The sequence below is a fragment of the Nelusetta ayraudi genome, unplaced genomic scaffold, assembly GCF_046127955.1.
Source record: "Nelusetta ayraudi isolate G7.1 ecotype Tasmania unplaced genomic scaffold, CSIRO-AGI_Nayr_v1 ptg000074l, whole genome shotgun sequence".
Taxonomy (NCBI): Eukaryota; Metazoa; Chordata; class Actinopteri; order Tetraodontiformes; family Monacanthidae; genus Nelusetta; species Nelusetta ayraudi.
Genome location: NW_027466124.1, coordinates 1,332,090 through 1,350,374, shown reverse-complemented (window position 1 = coordinate 1,350,374; position 18,285 = coordinate 1,332,090). Strand labels below are relative to the sequence as shown.

The following is an 18,285-nucleotide window of genomic DNA, read 5'->3' as shown; positions in this document are numbered from 1 at the left end:
TTTTTTCAGGGCGGAGGCTTTAAAAAAGAGCAGCTAACTAGGAGCGCGACCCTTACTGCTCGATGCATGTTGTTATGTATATGAGAACTGATTATTTAGCGCTCTGTTTGCAAACCTCCTGCTAAAGCTGATGCTCTGCCCTTCTTCAAGCTTAGAAGAGGCCACAAGCAAGCTTGTGTCAAAGGGCGGAGCCAACACCAGGCTGGGGGTGCGCTCACTCAGTGCCCTCTGTGACATCACAAAGGGCCGATTTCCTGACCGGTGTCTTAGCACACACTTTGGCTGCAAATTCCCTGACAAGCTGTTAAAATGAAACATTGCTCGAGTGAAGTTTGCTTCATCTGAATGATGGCTTTGAAAATGTAACCCCCCCCTTATTCATACACAACACCGTCTTCCATCCTCGATGTCGTTAACCTGTTTACCAAACACAGCCGTGCTAATCTGCGCCCCGGCGATGGAAGCGGCCGCCACCGCCGCTTTAATTAGACTCTGACGGAGAGCCGCGTGATAAACTCTCTGTTCTCGTGCAGTTAATCAGAACAGAGCGTGAACAGAAAACCGCGGCGCTCTCGAGTTCCTGTCCGACGTCGACGTCTCTCGTGTCGATACTGGAGACCAGCGAGCACCAGTGTGGCAGTCTGGGATTTATGTAAAACACCAGAGCTGCTTTGAGAGTGTGTGTGTGTGTGTGTGTGTGTGTGTGTGTGTGTGTGTGTGTGTCCTGACAGGTGCGCGCTAAACTTAACCAACGTTTTTCATTTACTTTGAATGAATTGCAGCCATTACATTCATTTCCTCCTCTCCGACTGGTCGTGGTGTCACGCCAGCTGCAGCTCATTAAAAGGCCGCAGTATTTTAAATGTTTGCCTCAAACAGTGCGGCTGAATAGCAAACGACGTGTTTGTCCAGGACTTAGCGCGTTGACACACGCTTGTCATGAATAATGATGGTTGACGTGCTATGTACATAAGTGTGTGGCGAGTGGCGAGATTGTTTCTTCTCCTTCTTCTTCTGTTTCTTCTTCTTCTTCTTCTTCTTCTGTTTCTTCTTCTTCTGTTTCTTCTTCTTCTTCTGTTTCCTCTTCTTCTTCTGTTTCCTCTTCTTCTGTTTCTTCTTCTTCTGTTTCTTCTTCTTCTTCTTCTTCTTCTGTTTCTTCTTCTTCTTCTGTTTCCTCTTCTTCTTCTGTTTCCTCTTCTTCTGTTTCTTCTTCTTCTGTTTCTTCTTCTTCTGTTTCTTCTTCTGTTTCTTCTTCTGTTTCTTCTTCTTCTGTTTCTTCTTCTTCTTCTTCTTCCTCTTCTTCGCCACTCATTCATATGTACTCTTCTTCTTCCTCTTCTTCTTCCGTCTGCAGGGTCTGCAGGTGAAGGCCGACTACATCCCGCTGCTTCAGTCCTTGGCCACCTTCGGCTGGAGGCTCACCTGCGTGCTGCCGACCCCCGTCATCAAGACCAACAGGTAAACAACCCAGCCGAGGCTCCGCTCATCTGAGACTTCCACCGCCCCCTCTTGGCCAAGCGTAGGTATAGCATGCGGCCACGGGCGCAGGGCTGCTTGTCTGCTTCAATCAGCGCTGAGGGAATAAATGCGGAATAGCCTGATTGCTTGTCACCTGCAGCAATTAGACATTGATTTGTGAATTGATTGCAACGTGATTAGTCGGTTAGCGAGCACTCTCGTCATGACCTCTGCACAACGCACACAAAAGAGGAGGCAATTAAATGGGAATTATGAGCAGAACAAAAACAAAAGTTGGGAGTTGTGGAGACCAAAATTATTTATTCAGCCAGTTATTTATTTTTTTTTTATGAGGCGGACTTAAAAAAACAATGTTAGAAAGCCAAAGGTCTGCAATTGTCTCCAAGTTTGTGTTTGTTAAAGATTATTACTTTTTCATTGTGTACATTAAAATTACAATATATATGCATTACGTAACTCCATTGAATTGAGTGCAGCAATTTTGAGATACTGTCACAACATCACTGACCACCACCAGAAATATTTCAAACTTGAATAATATTATAAGTTTTGGAAGATTGATGCTCGAGTCAATTCATTCAGGCTTTACTTTGAATTTTAGTCCAGCATAGTTTTAATTCTGCACAGCCGATGAATTATTCAAAAAAAAAAAAAAAAAGCTGCTGCGATATCCCAAAAGTGCCTCGTCACCGGCGCAAGGAACAAAACTTTTTTTTTTTTTCCTTTTATTTAAACGTCTTTGAGGGAGGAACCGCCTGTTGGCCTCTGGGAGTGTGTGTGTGTGTGTGTGTGTGTGTGGGAGTCTCTTTCTCCAAGATAACACGAGGTGTGTTTGTTTTCATGGCCTGACGAACGCTCTGCGAATTACTGCTGCGTGCTAAAGAATGCAAGCGCTCAGATTTTTATCTCTATTTGCACATTAATCTTTAAAAAGCTCGGCGGCTGCAGCCAAGGCCGAGCGTCTCAGCGGCTCTGCAGGGAGAAACTTCCTCCCTGAGAGAAGCTGAAAGCCGAGTCGTCGCGATTTAAAAAAAACAAACAAAAAACAAAAAAAACCCACACTAACTTGTCACCGGAGCAGAAAACCGACTGTACGGCGGCACACTTTGTCTGTTCCAGTTATTGTTCAAAGCTACATGACGGCCGGCTGGGTTTGGGTTTTTTTTTTTTGTTTTGTTTTGGTTTTTTTTATTCCGGAAGATGTTGTTCCAAATCCGTTCCAGTTCGGGCTGAGCTCGGAGCGGAGCAGCGGCTTCGGCTGTCGCCACAAAATCTCTTCACGGAAATGTAACGGTGGCTCGGCTAAGCCGGCCGCGCTGACTCATCGCTGGCGGCGGCGGCGGCGGCGGCACATCCGCTTACGGTCAGAAGGCTTGGCGAGCTGCTCAGCCACCACGAAGACGTGACAAGAGAATCTGACGAAGAAGTGCAACCGGCAAAGAGTTTGGCTCCGGTTTTTGGCTGGCGGAGGCAACCAGAGGGAACGACTCCGAGTGGATTCCAGGTTTCCTGCTTTTTTGGGGGGGGGTTTTAAAAGAAAAATCCATATATACGGTATATATATATAAATATATATATATATATATATATTTATATATATATATATTTCTAACTCTGCCAAGCTGCAGGATGTCCCTAGATGTGATGCGGTCCGAGCCAATCAGCCTTCCTTGTGGGCAAACGGTTACAAGCAGGGTTCTGGATAGGTTCCACTGTATCCCCACTGTATCCTACATTTCTGATTTCATGAGCCTCTGGTGGTCGGCACAACGACCACATTTGGAATTTCAAGTCAGAGGAACCTTGGCAACCTCAGCTTCCCAAACCATTGCTGCTTTCCACATGATAAATGATGAGTGAAATTTATTGCTCAGTTTCCTGAACATTATTGTTAGCACGCTTTCATATATTTCATACTTGACACATGCGTATATGAGCTAACGATGCTAACGGCAACGCGAGACAAGCCCAGTTTTCTTTTCCCATCTTTCATATGGAACATTTTCAACTTCCCTGAGTTGGTGAGGTGAACAGAACAAAAAAAAAAAGATTTCTGGCCAATACAGGAAGTTGCTGGTGGCGTGTAAACAGCGTGTAAACAGCGTGTGTGTCAACGCGGTGGCGGTGCCGCCGGCGGTCGGTTTGTTTAGAGCCGGTTCAACATTTCCTTGAAGAAGAGCAAAGAACTGACGGACGGCACCAAAGGAATCTTCCCCAGTGCTGACTGGCTTTGGACGCAGCTGAACCAAACCCCCTCCACACCTCTGATAGGTGTCGCCCGGCACTGTTACCAGGTCACCAAGGTGGAAGCCGAGGAATCCGATCCGACCGCTCTGGATGTGAAAGAGCCGGTAAATGGTTCTGTTATTTGCTTTTGAAGGAGGCTCCCGTGTGCAGGTGTGTTTTTTCAAGGATCTTTCCAAGATGGACGTGTGGAAATAAACGTGTGAAGTCGCCATTTGATCCGCTGTGTCAGTTTCCCAGCTTTAATTCAGTCAGATGGATCTCTCGTCGTGCCCTCCCGGATCCCGTTTCAAAGAGGAAGAAACGCAACGGCGCCACGCTTGAAGCGGCGCCACGCCCACGCTCTCTGTCTTTTCTGTTTGTGTTTCCGAACACCCCATGTGAAATGATCCTCGCCGCCCGGATGAAGTGCGAGCGTTTCCCTCAGCGTGTGACTGATGTCCGGCCGAGCCGCTGGTTAACCCCCCCCTCCGTCCTCCGTCCTCCGTCCTCCGCTCGCCGTACGCTCCCGGCTCGCAACACAACGCAACATATCACAACAGCGCAACATGGCTAATTAATCAGAGTCGGCCCAGATACAGAGGGAGGCGGCTCCTCCCCCTTTTTCCCCTCCCCCGCCCTCCGCCCTCCGGCGACATTTTGCACGGAGTAATAAATAAGGCTTGATGATCCATTTCGGATTAGCGAGACTCATTACGCCTGTTTTTGAGCCGGCGACTCCTCGGCTTTAAGTAGCGTGTTTGCAAAAGCGTTGTCATCATCATCATTTATTTATTTATTATTTATTTGTGTCGTCTGAGGGCCTTTTTTTTTTTCCCCCTCCAGACACTTCATCCGGAGAGGAGGAGGAAGAGGAGGGGCCGGATCGGTGTCGGCGATCTCGGCACCGCCTGAAATTTATGCTAACTGCTGCTCGGTGGCTAATTCCTGCATTTGTCTCGAAGCGCTCGCGCTCACGTTCGCCGCGTTCAAATTAATGCGGACGGTAATCACATTCTTGCGCCATTAAAGGCGGAATACATGCGGGATCACTGGGATTAGCTGTGAAACAGGGGAACACAGAGTTGTTGGGGTGAATCAGACCAGGGGTGCAGACACTTTTTCAACTTGCGAGCCACTTACAAAATGACCAAGTCAAAAAGATCCACCGACTATAAAAGTGGAAAACATATCTATATATATATATATATATATATATAGATATAGATATAGATATATAGATATATAGTCAACTGGTAGATAGATAGATAGATAGATAGAATTAAATGGGTCAACATGTTCCCATGTGCATGTATTCTTATAATTGCCCAGCAAACTCCTGGTTTATGAGTGCCTGCTCTTTTCGTCTTTGTCAGCACGTAGGTTCGGGGTTATTGGTGTGTGTGTGTGTGTGTGTGTGTGTGTGTGTGTGTGTGTGTGTGCGTGTGTAAGAAACACAGACGTTTTGCTAGCTGCTTCTCCCATGCGCTGCGGCGCGCTCTGAAAGGCCTTCTCTCCGAGCGAGACGTCTCTTGCGCCGACTCCATTGGTTCACGCGAGGATCGCGAGATCGCGCGACAACCCAGCTAGTTTTGCGTGTTTTTAAAGAAAACAACAGTGAAACTGTTTGCCCGGTCCCAACTGTGTTTCAAGTGGCGCTGTGGGTAAACAGAAAGAAAAAAAAAAACAACACCTGAATTGTCTCGTTTCATCGCGATCGACCCAAGCTACCTTCGCGATCGACGCACTGGGCACCCCTGCAATAGATCGTTACCGCAGGGGGGTTAATGGTCGGGGACTGGGCGGCGGCGGCAGCTGAATGTTTCACTGAGTCATTTTGTTTCACCAGCCTGTTTCCATCCAACAGTGTTTGCGAAGAGACAAAAGAAAAAAAAAATGTTGAAAACCGACCTTTGCCAAAAAAAATTTTGCGGAAACGCAACCAGAAACCGGCCTTTATTATTACATTTCAGATTGTAAAGGTTGTGAAAACGAGTAGGACTGTTGTGCAGCAACGTGCAACAACAAAAGTGTGAATTTCGTGTCAGAAAGTGGGAGGGACCTGCACAACACCTTGAGTTGAGAAGTGTCTTTGCGGAGTGCACCACCTCGGTGACGTGTGGCAGCTTCCGTCCGGATGTTCACTTTAAACAATGATTTGGCCGTCGTCGTGTAAAGCAGGAAGTCTCTGAGAAAAGAAAGAGAAGAAAATGAGTCGGGACGTTTATCTCGAAACCTTGTTTCAGTTCCAGCCTCTTTGTGCAGTCTTTTTGCTTGCTCTTTCCCTGGGTGACGCCACCTGCAGGGTACATTCAGCAAGTCTAATTGACGTAAGCTATTGCTCGTTCTGAGGCATAATAGCCCCGACTGACAGGAGGGAGAAGGTTCCGTCCAGGTCTGTCATTTTCCAAGCCATCCACTTCTCTCCAGCTTAATGGAGCCGGGCTTTTTCTCTTCCTCTTGTTGCCTTGGAGCTCGAAGGGTTCCTTTTCTTCAGCTCTTAGTTGCCAGAAAGCCATCCCGCGCTTTTGACAGCCTGGAAAATAATGTGCGGAGGGGGGAAAAAAAAAAAAAAACTGGAGGTAATGGAGGGAAAGAAGGAGAAGAGTTGCGGAGGCTTTGGGTGGTTTCAGCCAGTAAAGCCGTCTTGAGTCTGCGAGTCATTCCATGTCGACGAAAGAAGAAGATTTGTTGCAGCTTTTAGAGTTTGGCGGTGCCGTAAAGCTGCCGTCTTTGTCCTGGTGTGTTTTACTGAGAGTGTGTGTGTGTGTGTGTGTGTGTGTGTGTGTGTGTGTAGAGGCGGCTTAACTCCGGGCCGCATCTAACCTTTGTGCCGGAGTTATTGAACCCGAGTCAGATAACAGCAGAGGGCGCCGCAGGTCCGCCTTCTGGCACCGCCATCCAATAACAGGAGAGGAGATAACAAAAACAAAAAAAGAGAGACGATAAAGCAGAAACAAATGATAAAATAAAAAAAAATATATCAACAACCTGAGGCAACCTGGAGAAAGGGGGCGGAGCCCGCCGGGCCAACCAGCTCGCCGGACTCTGAGACAGGACAGCGAAGTCCAACTCCTCAATGTGCACTTCCTGCCCTCCATTAATCTGTCAGCTGGTGCAGATTATCCCCTGCGGGACGCGGGAGTGTGACATGTTCAGGGAACGGGGGATTAGCGTTTGGGATGAGAGAAACGGAAGATGTTTCCCGACTTTGACATTCTGGCAAAAAAAAAAAAGCAAAAAAAAAAATCTGCCTGGTTGCGTGACAAAGTGCGGTTTCCGCGGAGGCGACGCCATCGCACGGCGGCTTAGAGGATCACAAGTCTGGGGCTTCGTGAGTCGGAGGAGGAGTCGCTCTGCGCGTCCAAACGCCCCATGAATTAAACATCCGCATCTTAAAATTCTGCCGCAATTTTTCGCCGAACAAAGGAAAATGATGAATTATGAAGAAAAAACTGTCAGTGTTTGTTGTAACGCTGTCTGGGAATCTTTAAATATTTTAAAGCAAGTGGAGAGAAGGAGCTGGTTTAAATACTGTGTATCCACCTTGTTATATTTTATCAGGTTTTTTTTTTTGTTTTTTTTTTAATAATCCAGCAGCAGGTTCCCACCGTGTGCTCTGATTGGACCGGAGGTTTTCCCGGAGCGCTGACAACACAGCGTGACATCGACATCTCTCCTCTTATTGATATAAGGAAGCTGGAAGCTCCATCGAACATTTTTGAAATGACCTTTAAATAATAACATTTACCTAACATTTGCTTCATTAAAAACAACATGAGTGTTTTCAAGTGAATTTCATGCAAGTCAACGAGACAGCATGGCGCAATATAGCTACCAGAGCTATAAAGGAATATATAAGAATCATGGCCGCGTCAATTCAACAATTAAAGAACATAAAAATGACGGCGTTATTCGTTTATACTCTTGACAACACGGAACATTTGCACGAGTTTCCGACAAATACAGATTACAGAGACGCGCTGGGTGAAGTCGGAGCGCTAGTTGGGCTGACAAGTTGCCTGTGCTAGCAACAAACGTGATGGGATGACAATGATAACACCGCCTTGCTAAGCTTTGGTGGATGGGAAATTTACATTTCAAGAACAGTGGTTGGCAGCATACTTGCGCTGGGCTGCGATGCTGATGTATCAGAGGTTGTTGAACACATGTGTGTGAGTCAGGACACAGTGGTCTCAGACGTGCTGTTCTGTTGACATTGGTTCATCCAGCAGAACTTTGTTCTTCTCTTCTTTTCTTCTCTTCCCACCAGCGACGGGAGTTTGTCCACCAAGCAGATAGTTTTCCTGCAGCGGCCCATCCTGGGTCGGAAGAGGAGAGAGTCCAAGGTACGTTAACCCCCCACCCCCCGACCCCCTCCCCCGTTGAACCTCCGCCTCTGCTTTCAAGGAGCCGAAACACAAATGTTGACTCTGCTCTGTCGGAGTTCTCCAACATTCCTCGTCCTCCTCCTGCGCTGCAGACTGACCTGTGTTTGTTGGCTTTTTGCCGGCTCTCTCGCGTTCTCCAGGTCAGCCTGGGCTGGTGTGCATAACCTCCAGGATTCGACCTCTGTCCGCGTCAGGAATGAAGCCGCTTGACTCTGTCTGTGACCCCGAATCCAAGCTGCACAAATTAAAAGGGGCCCAGAGACTCTGTGGGAATTCCTGCACTCACGGGATTGTGCTGCTTATTTCTTCTCAGACTATCAGAGATGTTTGGTTTATCCGGCTGCTGCGTCCCACCCTGAAAGAAATTGTTCAAGTCTTAAAATGCCTCATTTTTGCCCACTTTGTGAGGTCAGACTTCAGGCCTCGGGGGGGGGGGGCCGACAACATGCACAATGCCCCCTACTCAACTCCCTCACCACGCCCAACAAAAAACGCCTCAATTTCCTCTCTGCCGGCAGTGAGAATCGTGTGAATTAGCGAGTCATCCCCCCGCTATATTATTTTATGAATCAAGTTTGTGTGCGTGCCGCATTACGCCCATAAGCATGTCTGAGGACTTTATGACGCATGACGGCAACTTTGCTCATGTGAACCTCCCAAAAAAAAAAGTGTGTTTTTTTTTTCCCCCCCAGAAATTGATCTTCAAGCCCCGAGGCAAGTCCAGCAAGAGCTGCAGCAAGGACCCTGAGAAGGGCAACAAGAACAAGAAGAAGAGGAGTAAAGTGGAGAAGGCGGCCGAGGATCCCAGGATTCACGGCGGCGAGAAGGAGGCCGAACGGGACGGAAAGACGAGTCGGGGCGAGAAAACCAACGCCTCTGACGCAGAGGAGGCGGCGGAGGCAGACGGCGGGAAGTCAGAGGGGAAGGAAGAGCAGCGCAGCGATGAAGCAAAGATGGACGGCGGGGTCGAGCTCAGCAGAGACGACGCTGAGGAGACAGCGGGAGGGGACGGTGCAGACACAGAGGAAGAAAATGGCAGGGAAGAAGAGAAGGAGGCAGCACCGTTAGCAGAGGATGGAGAGGCATCGGCGACGGAAACCGTGGCTACGGTCGAATCGCAGAACAAGACCAAAGAAGAGGAGGAGGAGGTGGGGGAGGAGGAAGGGGGCGTGGCCCAGACGGTGGTTGAGAACGGCATCGGGACGGACGACGAGGACGAGGCGGAGAGCCCAAAGGTGGTCGCCAAGAAGAAGCAACGCCCAGAGGAAACTCTGGAGTAGCCCCGCCCCCTGCCTCCCTCCCCACCAGGAAGTCCATGTGGAGGTCTCCGGCCCCGCCCTACCTCTCAACCCCTCGCCCCCCCCCCGTTTTAGGAAGAGCGTCGGTTCCCCGACCTGAGGTAGAACCATGGTCCCGCCTCCTGCCGCAGCAACGCAACGGGACTTCGTGTAACCGCAGACGTCGACTCCACTGTATAACCACACGTACTGAATGTATATATCCAAAATAAAAGTAATTTTAAAGAAGGCAGGTGACCAGGAGGTCAGTGCAGGATAGTCGGAAGGGACACACTGGATTAGCAGGAGTTGGGATAGTTCTGTAAATCAGATCAGGGAAGGAGGAAATCCCAAATTCACTGAGGTCTGGATCAGTGAAGTCTGGATCAGTGAAGCCAGGATCAGTGAAGCCAGGATCAGTGAAGTCTGGATCAGTGAAGCCTGGATCAGTGAAGCCTGGATCAGTGAAGTCTGGATCAGTGAGGTCAGCATCAGTGAGGTCTGGATCGGTGATCAAGAGCTTAGAACAACAATCCAGTTTATAAAATGCTGAATGAGTTGACCTAAGTCGTTAAATCGAGGCTGCAACCAAAACATGCTATTGTAATGAGGGAGGTTCGGAGGATATGGAAGTGACTGAAGCCTTGTTCACTCGCACCAGGGTGTTTTTGTTTTGTTTTGTTTTGTTTTGTTTTTTAACTCTAATCTGTTTTGGCTTTTCAACAACTCCACTTTTCTGCCCCCCCCCCCGCCCCCCCTCCATGGTTGTACTTGCAGAACTTCTACAGAGAGGCGTCGCATGGCAATTTCATATTTTTACCAACTTTGTTGCGTCATTTCCTCTTTTCTTCGGGCCACCTGATTGGCCGAGGTGTCCTTAGCGTTCCCATTTTTATATCGCCACCTCTTGGTCTGGGGTGCTCATGACGTCACCTCAAAGTCTGCATTTATGTTTGGAGATCTTTTTTTTTTTTTAAAAGACACACTGACTCCAGAAGCCCAGAAAAATGCAGATGTTTTCACACCCATGCACCTGTGGACAAGGCCTGACGCTGGCTAATGTCGTTAAATAGAGGCCGCAACCAACACATGCTTACTATTGTTTGCTCGATGGCACATCGCCACCACATGCGAGCCTCATGCCATCTCGCTTGCTGATGCGACCAGGCCTTAAAAAGAGTCAGAAGTGACCTGTAAATGTCATTACAGTGTCACTTTTAGCACCTGATCTTAGCAATAGACGGACACGAGTGTTTGTTGTACCGTTTAAAAAGGTCTCAGCTGACCTTTGAGGAAAAGTTTGAAAAGAATTTCCAGAATGTCGTCACAGATTCCGCCCCGGTGTGTTTTCAAAGCGTGCTGCTTACCTGACCGCAGAGTTTTTTTTTTTTGTTTGTTTTGTTTTTTTAAACACCCTTCCCAGTTTGTGCGAAATCAGCTGCACAAGGAGTCCAGGAAGCAGAATCCTGACAGGAGAACGCTCCTCTTCGTCCCACGTGGCCGGCAGCATAATGGCAGCCTAGGCTCAGAAACAACTGACTGTATTAGCCTTTGTTCCGTGCCACGAGTCGCTAGCCGGCGCAGGGGGTGGGAGGGAGGAGTCGGCGAGCGGCAGCAGAGGTGGTGGCGACGGGAAAGACGTTTGTTGCGACAGGCAATCCGGAGCGAACGAATGAAGAGGTAATTGTTTACGCCGAGCTCGGAGCCGTCAAAGTGCTTCAAAAGAGAGCTGATAATCACTCTCACCTAGCATACAGAATGTTCTGTGAGTCCCAGCCAAGTCCGATAACGATGTGATAATATTGTTTTTTTGGTTCGTTTTTTCACGGCAGAACTCAGATTTCATGTGCGCCCCGTTTGTTGTTTTAAACATGGAGGAGTTTGGATTTATCCCCCCCGCACAGGGCTAAAAAAACCGCTCCAATTTCCTCCCCGGCCCCGCCCCCTGTCAGAAACCCCCTCCGAGACTGAAATTGCAGACGGCGGAGAAGAAGAAATCGAGACAAATAGAAGCGGCGCAGTCGGGGCCGACGGGAGGAGAACGCGGCGCATTAGCTGCCTGGAAATAAAAGGAATGAATTGGCTCATTTGAAGCAATGGCTGTTTGCATCTCGCGTTTTTATCGCCCAGATTTCCTTTATTTATTTCACCTCCATTCTCTTTAAGCACCTCTTAGGGCGCGCCGTTCCTTACGGTGGGCCGCCGCTAGCGAGCCGTTGCGCAGCCGCCACATGGTTTATAAGGTGTGGGAGTGGGGGCGGGGGGGGCAGAGAGGGAGGGAAGGCGGCGGCGCTGCCGGCGGCGGCCGTGCCGGCGGCGCTGCGCTCTCATTAGCTCGCTAATGGATTTTATCAGTGGGGTTTCTGACAGGAATCGCGCATTTGTAATGGAGGTCATTTAGGGGAAGGGTGAGGGAGGGGAGGGGAGGCGAGGTGAGGGGGGGGGGTGGCATAGTTCACAGCGGGCAAAATACACCTGCGCACGGGAAACTAACTGCAGCATTTATCGCCGAAGGCGTCCGTTAGCACTGAGTTAGCAAAGCAAGCCTAAGACAGGCTGGCATATTGACATTTGAGAACATAAAGCCGTTGGCTGCCGCTGCTTTAACAAGGTCAGAAATCCGTCATCATCTGGATCTTTTGATAAAAAAAAAATATATAGATATATATTCTACCTTGTTTCCAAGTCATGCGTGGCGGATGCTTCTTTCAGATTTAAAAAAAAGTCTGGCTGATCCATCTGCTCAAACAGCTTCCTACTGCACAGGATTCTGTCACCAATCAGCTTCTTTTTCAAGTTGTGACAATAGCAGGAAGCAGCCGCTGCTGGCTGCCCTGAGTGAAGAAGAAGAAAAGAAAAGAAAAAAACAAACAGGATAGGCGGGAGCATTGCAGCTGCTAAAGAGATTAGCACGGATGCTGCAGTCGCCACGACTGTTTCAACAGAACTTGGCGGCATTTGTACCTTAAAATGATATCAACATCAGCACTGAAGGCTTTTCTCTGTGGAAATGTGTTCCCCGCTCGAGGCGAGAGATTATTAGCGCGGCACACGCAGCTAGCCACGGGGCACTGATGCGTAGCTAATGTCCCTCGCACTCTGAAGCTAGCAGTAAGAGGTCTGATTTGTCCGCTCGAATGTGACAGAGAGACGTTTCGGTCCTGTCACCTTCCAAGTGTTGCCTCTGCGGTCCGATCGCTTTCTACGAGCTATTTTACGCATTAAAGATTTTTTTTTTTTTTTTTTTTTTTTTTTTTTATATCCAAAGGATGTAGGTAACTGCGGGGTTAGCAAAATCCTTCAGTCACAGGAAACAGGAAGTGTGATTCTGCTCTACCGAGCCTCCTCCTCGACGAATCCACCCGCCGCTGAGATTTTACTTTGATGTAAACAAAATAAAAAGGTGTTTGTTTTTTTTTGTCTGTAAAGTTAGAATATATTGAAAGAAGAAAATAAACGGTTTAAAAAGTTAAAAAAATAAAATAAATAAATTAAAAAAAAAAATACTGTGACCAGCTTAGCCTTACTATTCTAAAGTGTGCACAGCCCACAATCTGCTTCTAGAGACGTCTGTGAGGGGCTCGGCAGTGATCCCAGTCTTGTATGTTTGTTCTAGTCCAGAAGAACTTTCGCTGCAGTCGCTGTCGGTATTTTTCAAGCTGTCGTTTCCCGCTTTCAGAATCAAGGAGATTAAAAAAAAAAACATATATTTTTTCTGATTTATTTTGTGGGAGGGGAGTTTAGGGGGGGGAATGTGTTGTGTTTTTTTAACCGTTGTGACTGTTCTGAGAGATTTTTTGCGACGACTCGTTGTTGCCTCTACTGTTCCGCATCAGCTTGCGTTAAAAAACAAAAAAAAAACAAAAACAAAAACACAAAACTCACACAAAACAATGTTTTTCTGACTGACGCTTCGAGCTACCTCCCGACGATTGTTGTTGGTTCTTAACCTGCGGGGGGCGAGGGGGGAGGGGACGGACGTAACCGCCCCTCCCTTCCCCCGACCCACGAGGTCATCGCTAATGGCAGACAGGTCAACCAGAGTGGATTTCTGGATTCTTTTTTTTTATCATTATTATTTTTTTTTTTTTTGCTTGTTTTGTGGTTGTTGCTGTTTTGTTTTTTTCCTCCACAGCTACAAAGGCGTTCTCGCGAGCACTCGACAAATAACCACTATATTGAACGGAGAGATGAAGTCCTATCATTAGCATTTCCTCATGATATTTCTCCCCCCCCCCCCCTTTTCTCTTTGTCACTCCTTTCCGGCTCTCGGCTGCCGGAGCTTTAATAAGCACTTATTGTGTTCCGGAGATTTTCCACGCCGCCTCCTGCAGTCGCAGCGCAACGACTCGCCTGTCACGTTCGCCCGCTATTGTCAGAACGTGTGAGGAAAAGAAAGAAAGAAAGAAAGAAAGAAATGAAAGAAGAAAGGAAGGAAGGAGAAAAAAAAAAAGCTTGGCATTAGAAGGCGCCTGCTGATCGCGGCTGACGAGACCGTTCTGAATGTTTGAGGCTGCAGTCGTCGACTCATTCTTATTGTGTTTTGTCAGATTTAATCGATTCCTCGCCCGGCGCCAACATAAACTGTCATCTGCTCATGAGTTTATTTTGAAAATCGCCCCCGTCCGTCCCTCTTGCCCAATCTCTTTGCGCCGCTCTGAATCTCAAACTGTGACAGTTGGTCCCTGGTGGCGCCCGGTGGAAACTGACGAATCAGACAACGGCGCTGTGCGCGTCGTCCATTCAGATGAGAGGGAAAGTTCAAAGGTCCCGCGCAAGGGAAGCTCCTGCTCGCCATTTCAGCCCGCAGCCTGCCTGTCAGTCAACCGCCGTCCGTTACACTGCCAGAGTGAGTTGCACCGACTGTGCCCCTCCTCCAAGCACGGTGCATCGTTTTTAGCAGGAGGCTGCAAACAGAGGGCTAAACGCTAGGTTATTTTTAGCCGCAGACCCGGAGTATGACTGAGTAATTCATTCATTCGTCTTAGTTTTTTCCACTTTTAACCTTAAGCCGCAGTATTATGGAACCTTTAGGCGTTAAGTTTTCATTCATTTAAGGTAACCCCGCCCCTATTTACCCCCGATAAGGGCTCACCCGTGGACGCAGCAGGGCATCGTGGGTAATTTCTTTCAGTCTGGTGTCGCTAAAAAAAAAAAAAAAAAAGCCGCAGGGAAATAAAAGCTTCATCAGCTCAATGATGCTGAACGGCATTTAATGTCGCTGTCGTCGTCGGTGGCACCAACAGAGCGGCGACGGTGGACTAATGTTTGACTTCAAGATGTGATTTTGTTTGTTTGTTTGTTTGTGTCGGGGGGGGGGGGGAGAAAAAAATGTCGGCACCATTGGTCCCTGAGCCTCGGCCGTGGACGCCGGTGCCGTCGCTTCCTGCCTGCGACGCTTGCTTTGCTGTGTGGTGAAGAGCCGAGCCGCCGAGTGCAGGAGGCTGATCCCGGTGCAGCCTGCTGCCGTCCTGGTGGGGGGGGGGAGGGGTTTCTTCCCCACTTGTCATGTTTTTCTTGCTCACAGCCTGTGGAAAAAAAAAATAAGCGTACTCCTTTTTTTGTTGTTTCGTCTCTGATGTTTGCTGTTTTGTTTTTCTTTTCTTTTCATTTGTTCTCTGTTGGGTTTTTTTTTTCCCCGAGTCCCCTGCCGCTGCCGCCCTGAATGTTCAGTTATCTCTGGTCGTGTGCTGATGTCGCTCGCAGAGCCGCGTTCGCTGTCCAGGACGGAAAAGATTTCCTGTGTGGCCACGTTCCTATTGTTCATGACATCTGTACAATTTGTATATTATAAAATGATTTATATTTAATGTGCACACGTGTCCTCACTTCTTTGCCGTCTGTGTGACTTCTCGCAAGCGTTGTTTATTGGCACAATTTCAGACAAGTCAACAATACAGCAAATAACATTCAGGGGAATTTTTATTGGTAAACGGTACAATTATTGTAATGAGAATTCTAATTGTTATTAAGCTTGTGAGGCAGTTATTGCCGAGGTTTCAAGTCTCACACGTCCGTCTTGCCGAGCTCTGATCTGAAGTGTTAAGAAAAGAAAACACGAGAGTGACTGCTAGCCTAGCCTCGCTGCTACAGACATTAGCCAACACCAGGGGTGTCAAACTCATTTTGGTTCTCGGGCCACTTGGAGGAAAATCTATTCCCAAGCGGGCCGGAGCGGCAAAAATCACGGTCTGGCGATAATAACGCAAAAATAACGACAACTTCCAGTTGTTTTCTTTGTTTTACTTTGTCCGTGTTCTTTGAGCACTCTGCACTCTGCACCAGTGCTGCCAACTCCTCAGTAAGGAAAGTCGCTATTGGCTGTCCTGAAAGTCGCTCAAAGTCGCCAAATGACCTCATCGTCTAATTTGCACAATTGACAATTTGCACTTTGTCACCTGGAAAAGTCGCTAGAGTTGTCGCTAGTCGCTTTTGACAAAAAATAAAAGTCGCTATGGGGAGAATAGAATAGCGACTTTTTGGGGGGAAGAAAGTCGCCAAGTTGGCAACACTGCTCTGCATCAGCTTTGTCTGTTTCCACAGAGACATTGTGGGGCAATGAGGGCAGCCAATAGGAGGCGTGAGGGGACGATTTGCTCAGCCTCAGTATTGAGTTTGTTTGCGAAGCAGAAACGATATTGCGACGCCAAGTGGACACATTGAGAACGGCACTTTCTTTCATTGAAAAATTGCAGTTTTTATATTTTGCAAAATCATCTCGCGGGCCGGGAAAAAAACCCGTTAGTGGGCCTGATCCGGCCCACGGGCCGTATGTTTGACACCGCTGGCCTACACGTTCCTGTTTTTCCAGCCTTGGACAGCCAACTCCGCCTACCAATCAAACGCCTCAAGCTTGCAGCTAAGTAGCTCAGCGATCAATAAAAACAAGAATGTGTCCATGCTACAGTGAGTCATCCGGACGGCCTGCACGTTCTTTCTTTACTTTACAAATGCTTCCCCATTCAGCTGATTCCAGGTTGGAGGTATAAAATGAATCCAGAAGACTCTGCTTTGTAGAAGGAACAAAAGATGAGTGAATTTAAATGTCTGCGTTGGTGTCGAGATGGTTGGTGGGGATTTTGGAGTGTGTAAAGGTTCGGTAATGTGCCCCGCATGCACACACCCGCAAGCTGGCGTTTTAGAAATGTTGACTTAAAATATGGAAACAATCTTCACTGGAAATGCACGTTTGTGTCGTCACGTCTTACATCGCAGCTGATGTTGAAAATGGTGAATCAATGCAGAAGAGCGGTGACAGCCGCCAGACGCTCTGAGCCGAGTTGAGCTTTTTCCATTTCTGACCTTCAGCCTCGCCTGCCAACAGCTCGCCGCCCCCCCAGCGGCGCCTCGGTCTTCAAGCATTTGACGTGATGTCAGTGAACATACCACATCCAACCCAAGGGTCCCAGTCCCCAGGGTGCACGTTTACATTCAACTTCACACGCTTCAGTCCCAAAGTGAGTGGATATAGTTTGTTTTTTTTTGTTTGTTTGTTTGTTTTTTTTAGATTTTTTAGAATTTTACATAAAATTCAACATTGACACTATATTGACACAACACTTTCAGTTCATTTGGATTGTTTCTCACGGTTGTGCACACGTTTGTAATTTTACAAATCATTTGAGGGTGATGGGCCTCTCAGCTGGTTGCAGAAAGAAAAAGTGTCAATGCGTTTTTAATATTATTAAAATTTTATTTCATAAGTATTGAAATAATAAAAAAGCTATTTGGAGAAATGTTAATGTCAGATCTGCTTGCACTTCATTGTTTGCTTAATGTGTGTGGGCAGATAAACAGGCCGTACCGGAGCAGAAGAAAGTTCTGCGGTTTTACCTTGAGAGTCGGTGAACACGAGCCGCGTCTGTTGGACTGAGTGAAGTGAGACGGAACAAAAAAAAAAAAAACAGGTTGTTGTGCTGCGGCTGTGCAGCAGCTGGACGCTGCTCGCTGTCCTTGGTAGAAAATAAAGACCGGCGGCCGGGTTCCGCTGGGTCCCACGGCAGCCCGACTCAAAGGGCAGAATTACTGCTGTTTCCCTGAAAGATCTTTGAAAAGAAAAAGAAAAAAAAAACTCATTTGCACCAACTGGTTACTGTAATAAATCAGTTTTATGATTACATTCTAACGGCGCGGTGACAACATCCGTCTCGGCCTTTAGCATCAAGCCACCGCCATCACACATAAATAATAACCCCGCCGCGTCGGTGAACACAAGCGTGTTTACTGTTGAGCTCTGAGGTTTGGCCATGAGCCCCCAGGGGGGGGCACCACTCGTTAGAGGGCAGCGCCGACCAACACCACCACCGCATGATGGCTTTCCGGGGACGGAGCCAGCACCCCTGGTGGTACACTCACACCCTGCAGCATAACATCCCTGGGCCTCGTCCCACCAACCGGAGGTTTGGGCCACATGACACACTGCTGAAAGCTGAAAGTGTTTTTTTTTTGGGGGGGGGGGGGGGGTTTGGACTGTTGTCGGGAAAAGTGTTGTTTTTGTTTACGGCCCTGATGGAGAACCGGCTCGGGGCAGTAAGTGGTGATTTGAAGGTACCGTGCCCAGCGGCTCGCCTTCCCAGAAACCACTTCTCCACTTCCAGGAAACAGAATTGATCAGCCCTCTGTTTGCAGCCTCCTGTTAAACTGATGCTCTTTTCTTTTCTTTTTCTTTTTTTTACTTTTCACGTATTTCAGAAGGGGACAGAAAGAAGGCAGTCTGAGGGGGCGGAGCTCGGGAAGAAGCGGGTATGGAAAATGAATGAATGAATGATTCACGAATGAAGTGTCGTTTATTAACAAGCGACAGACACAGATTTGTGTGAGATTGGTAATGTGAATTTTGCTTGTTATGGGCCCATTAATTCAAGGGTTGCATGTTATTGTTGGGTTTTTTTTTTTTGGGGGGGGGGGCGTTGTTG

The 18,285-nt window shown here is 47.9% G+C and overlaps 1 protein-coding gene across 1 annotated transcript in view; it reads left to right on the top strand.

The window, feature by feature from the left end:
* rftn1b (raftlin, lipid raft linker 1b) overlaps window positions 1-10,109 on the top strand; it is an 86,063-nt gene extending 75,954 nt beyond the window's left edge. The window contains exons 8-10 of the mRNA XM_076043185.1: window positions 1,355-1,458; window positions 7,976-8,051; window positions 8,786-10,109. Of these exons, the coding sequence (XP_075899300.1) occupies window positions 1,355-1,458; window positions 7,976-8,051; window positions 8,786-9,373 (768 nt within the window). The 3' untranslated portion in view covers window positions 9,374-10,109. The remainder of the gene's footprint in view (window positions 1-1,354; window positions 1,459-7,975; window positions 8,052-8,785) is intronic.
* The last annotated feature ends 8,176 nt before the right edge of the window (window positions 10,110-18,285 follow it).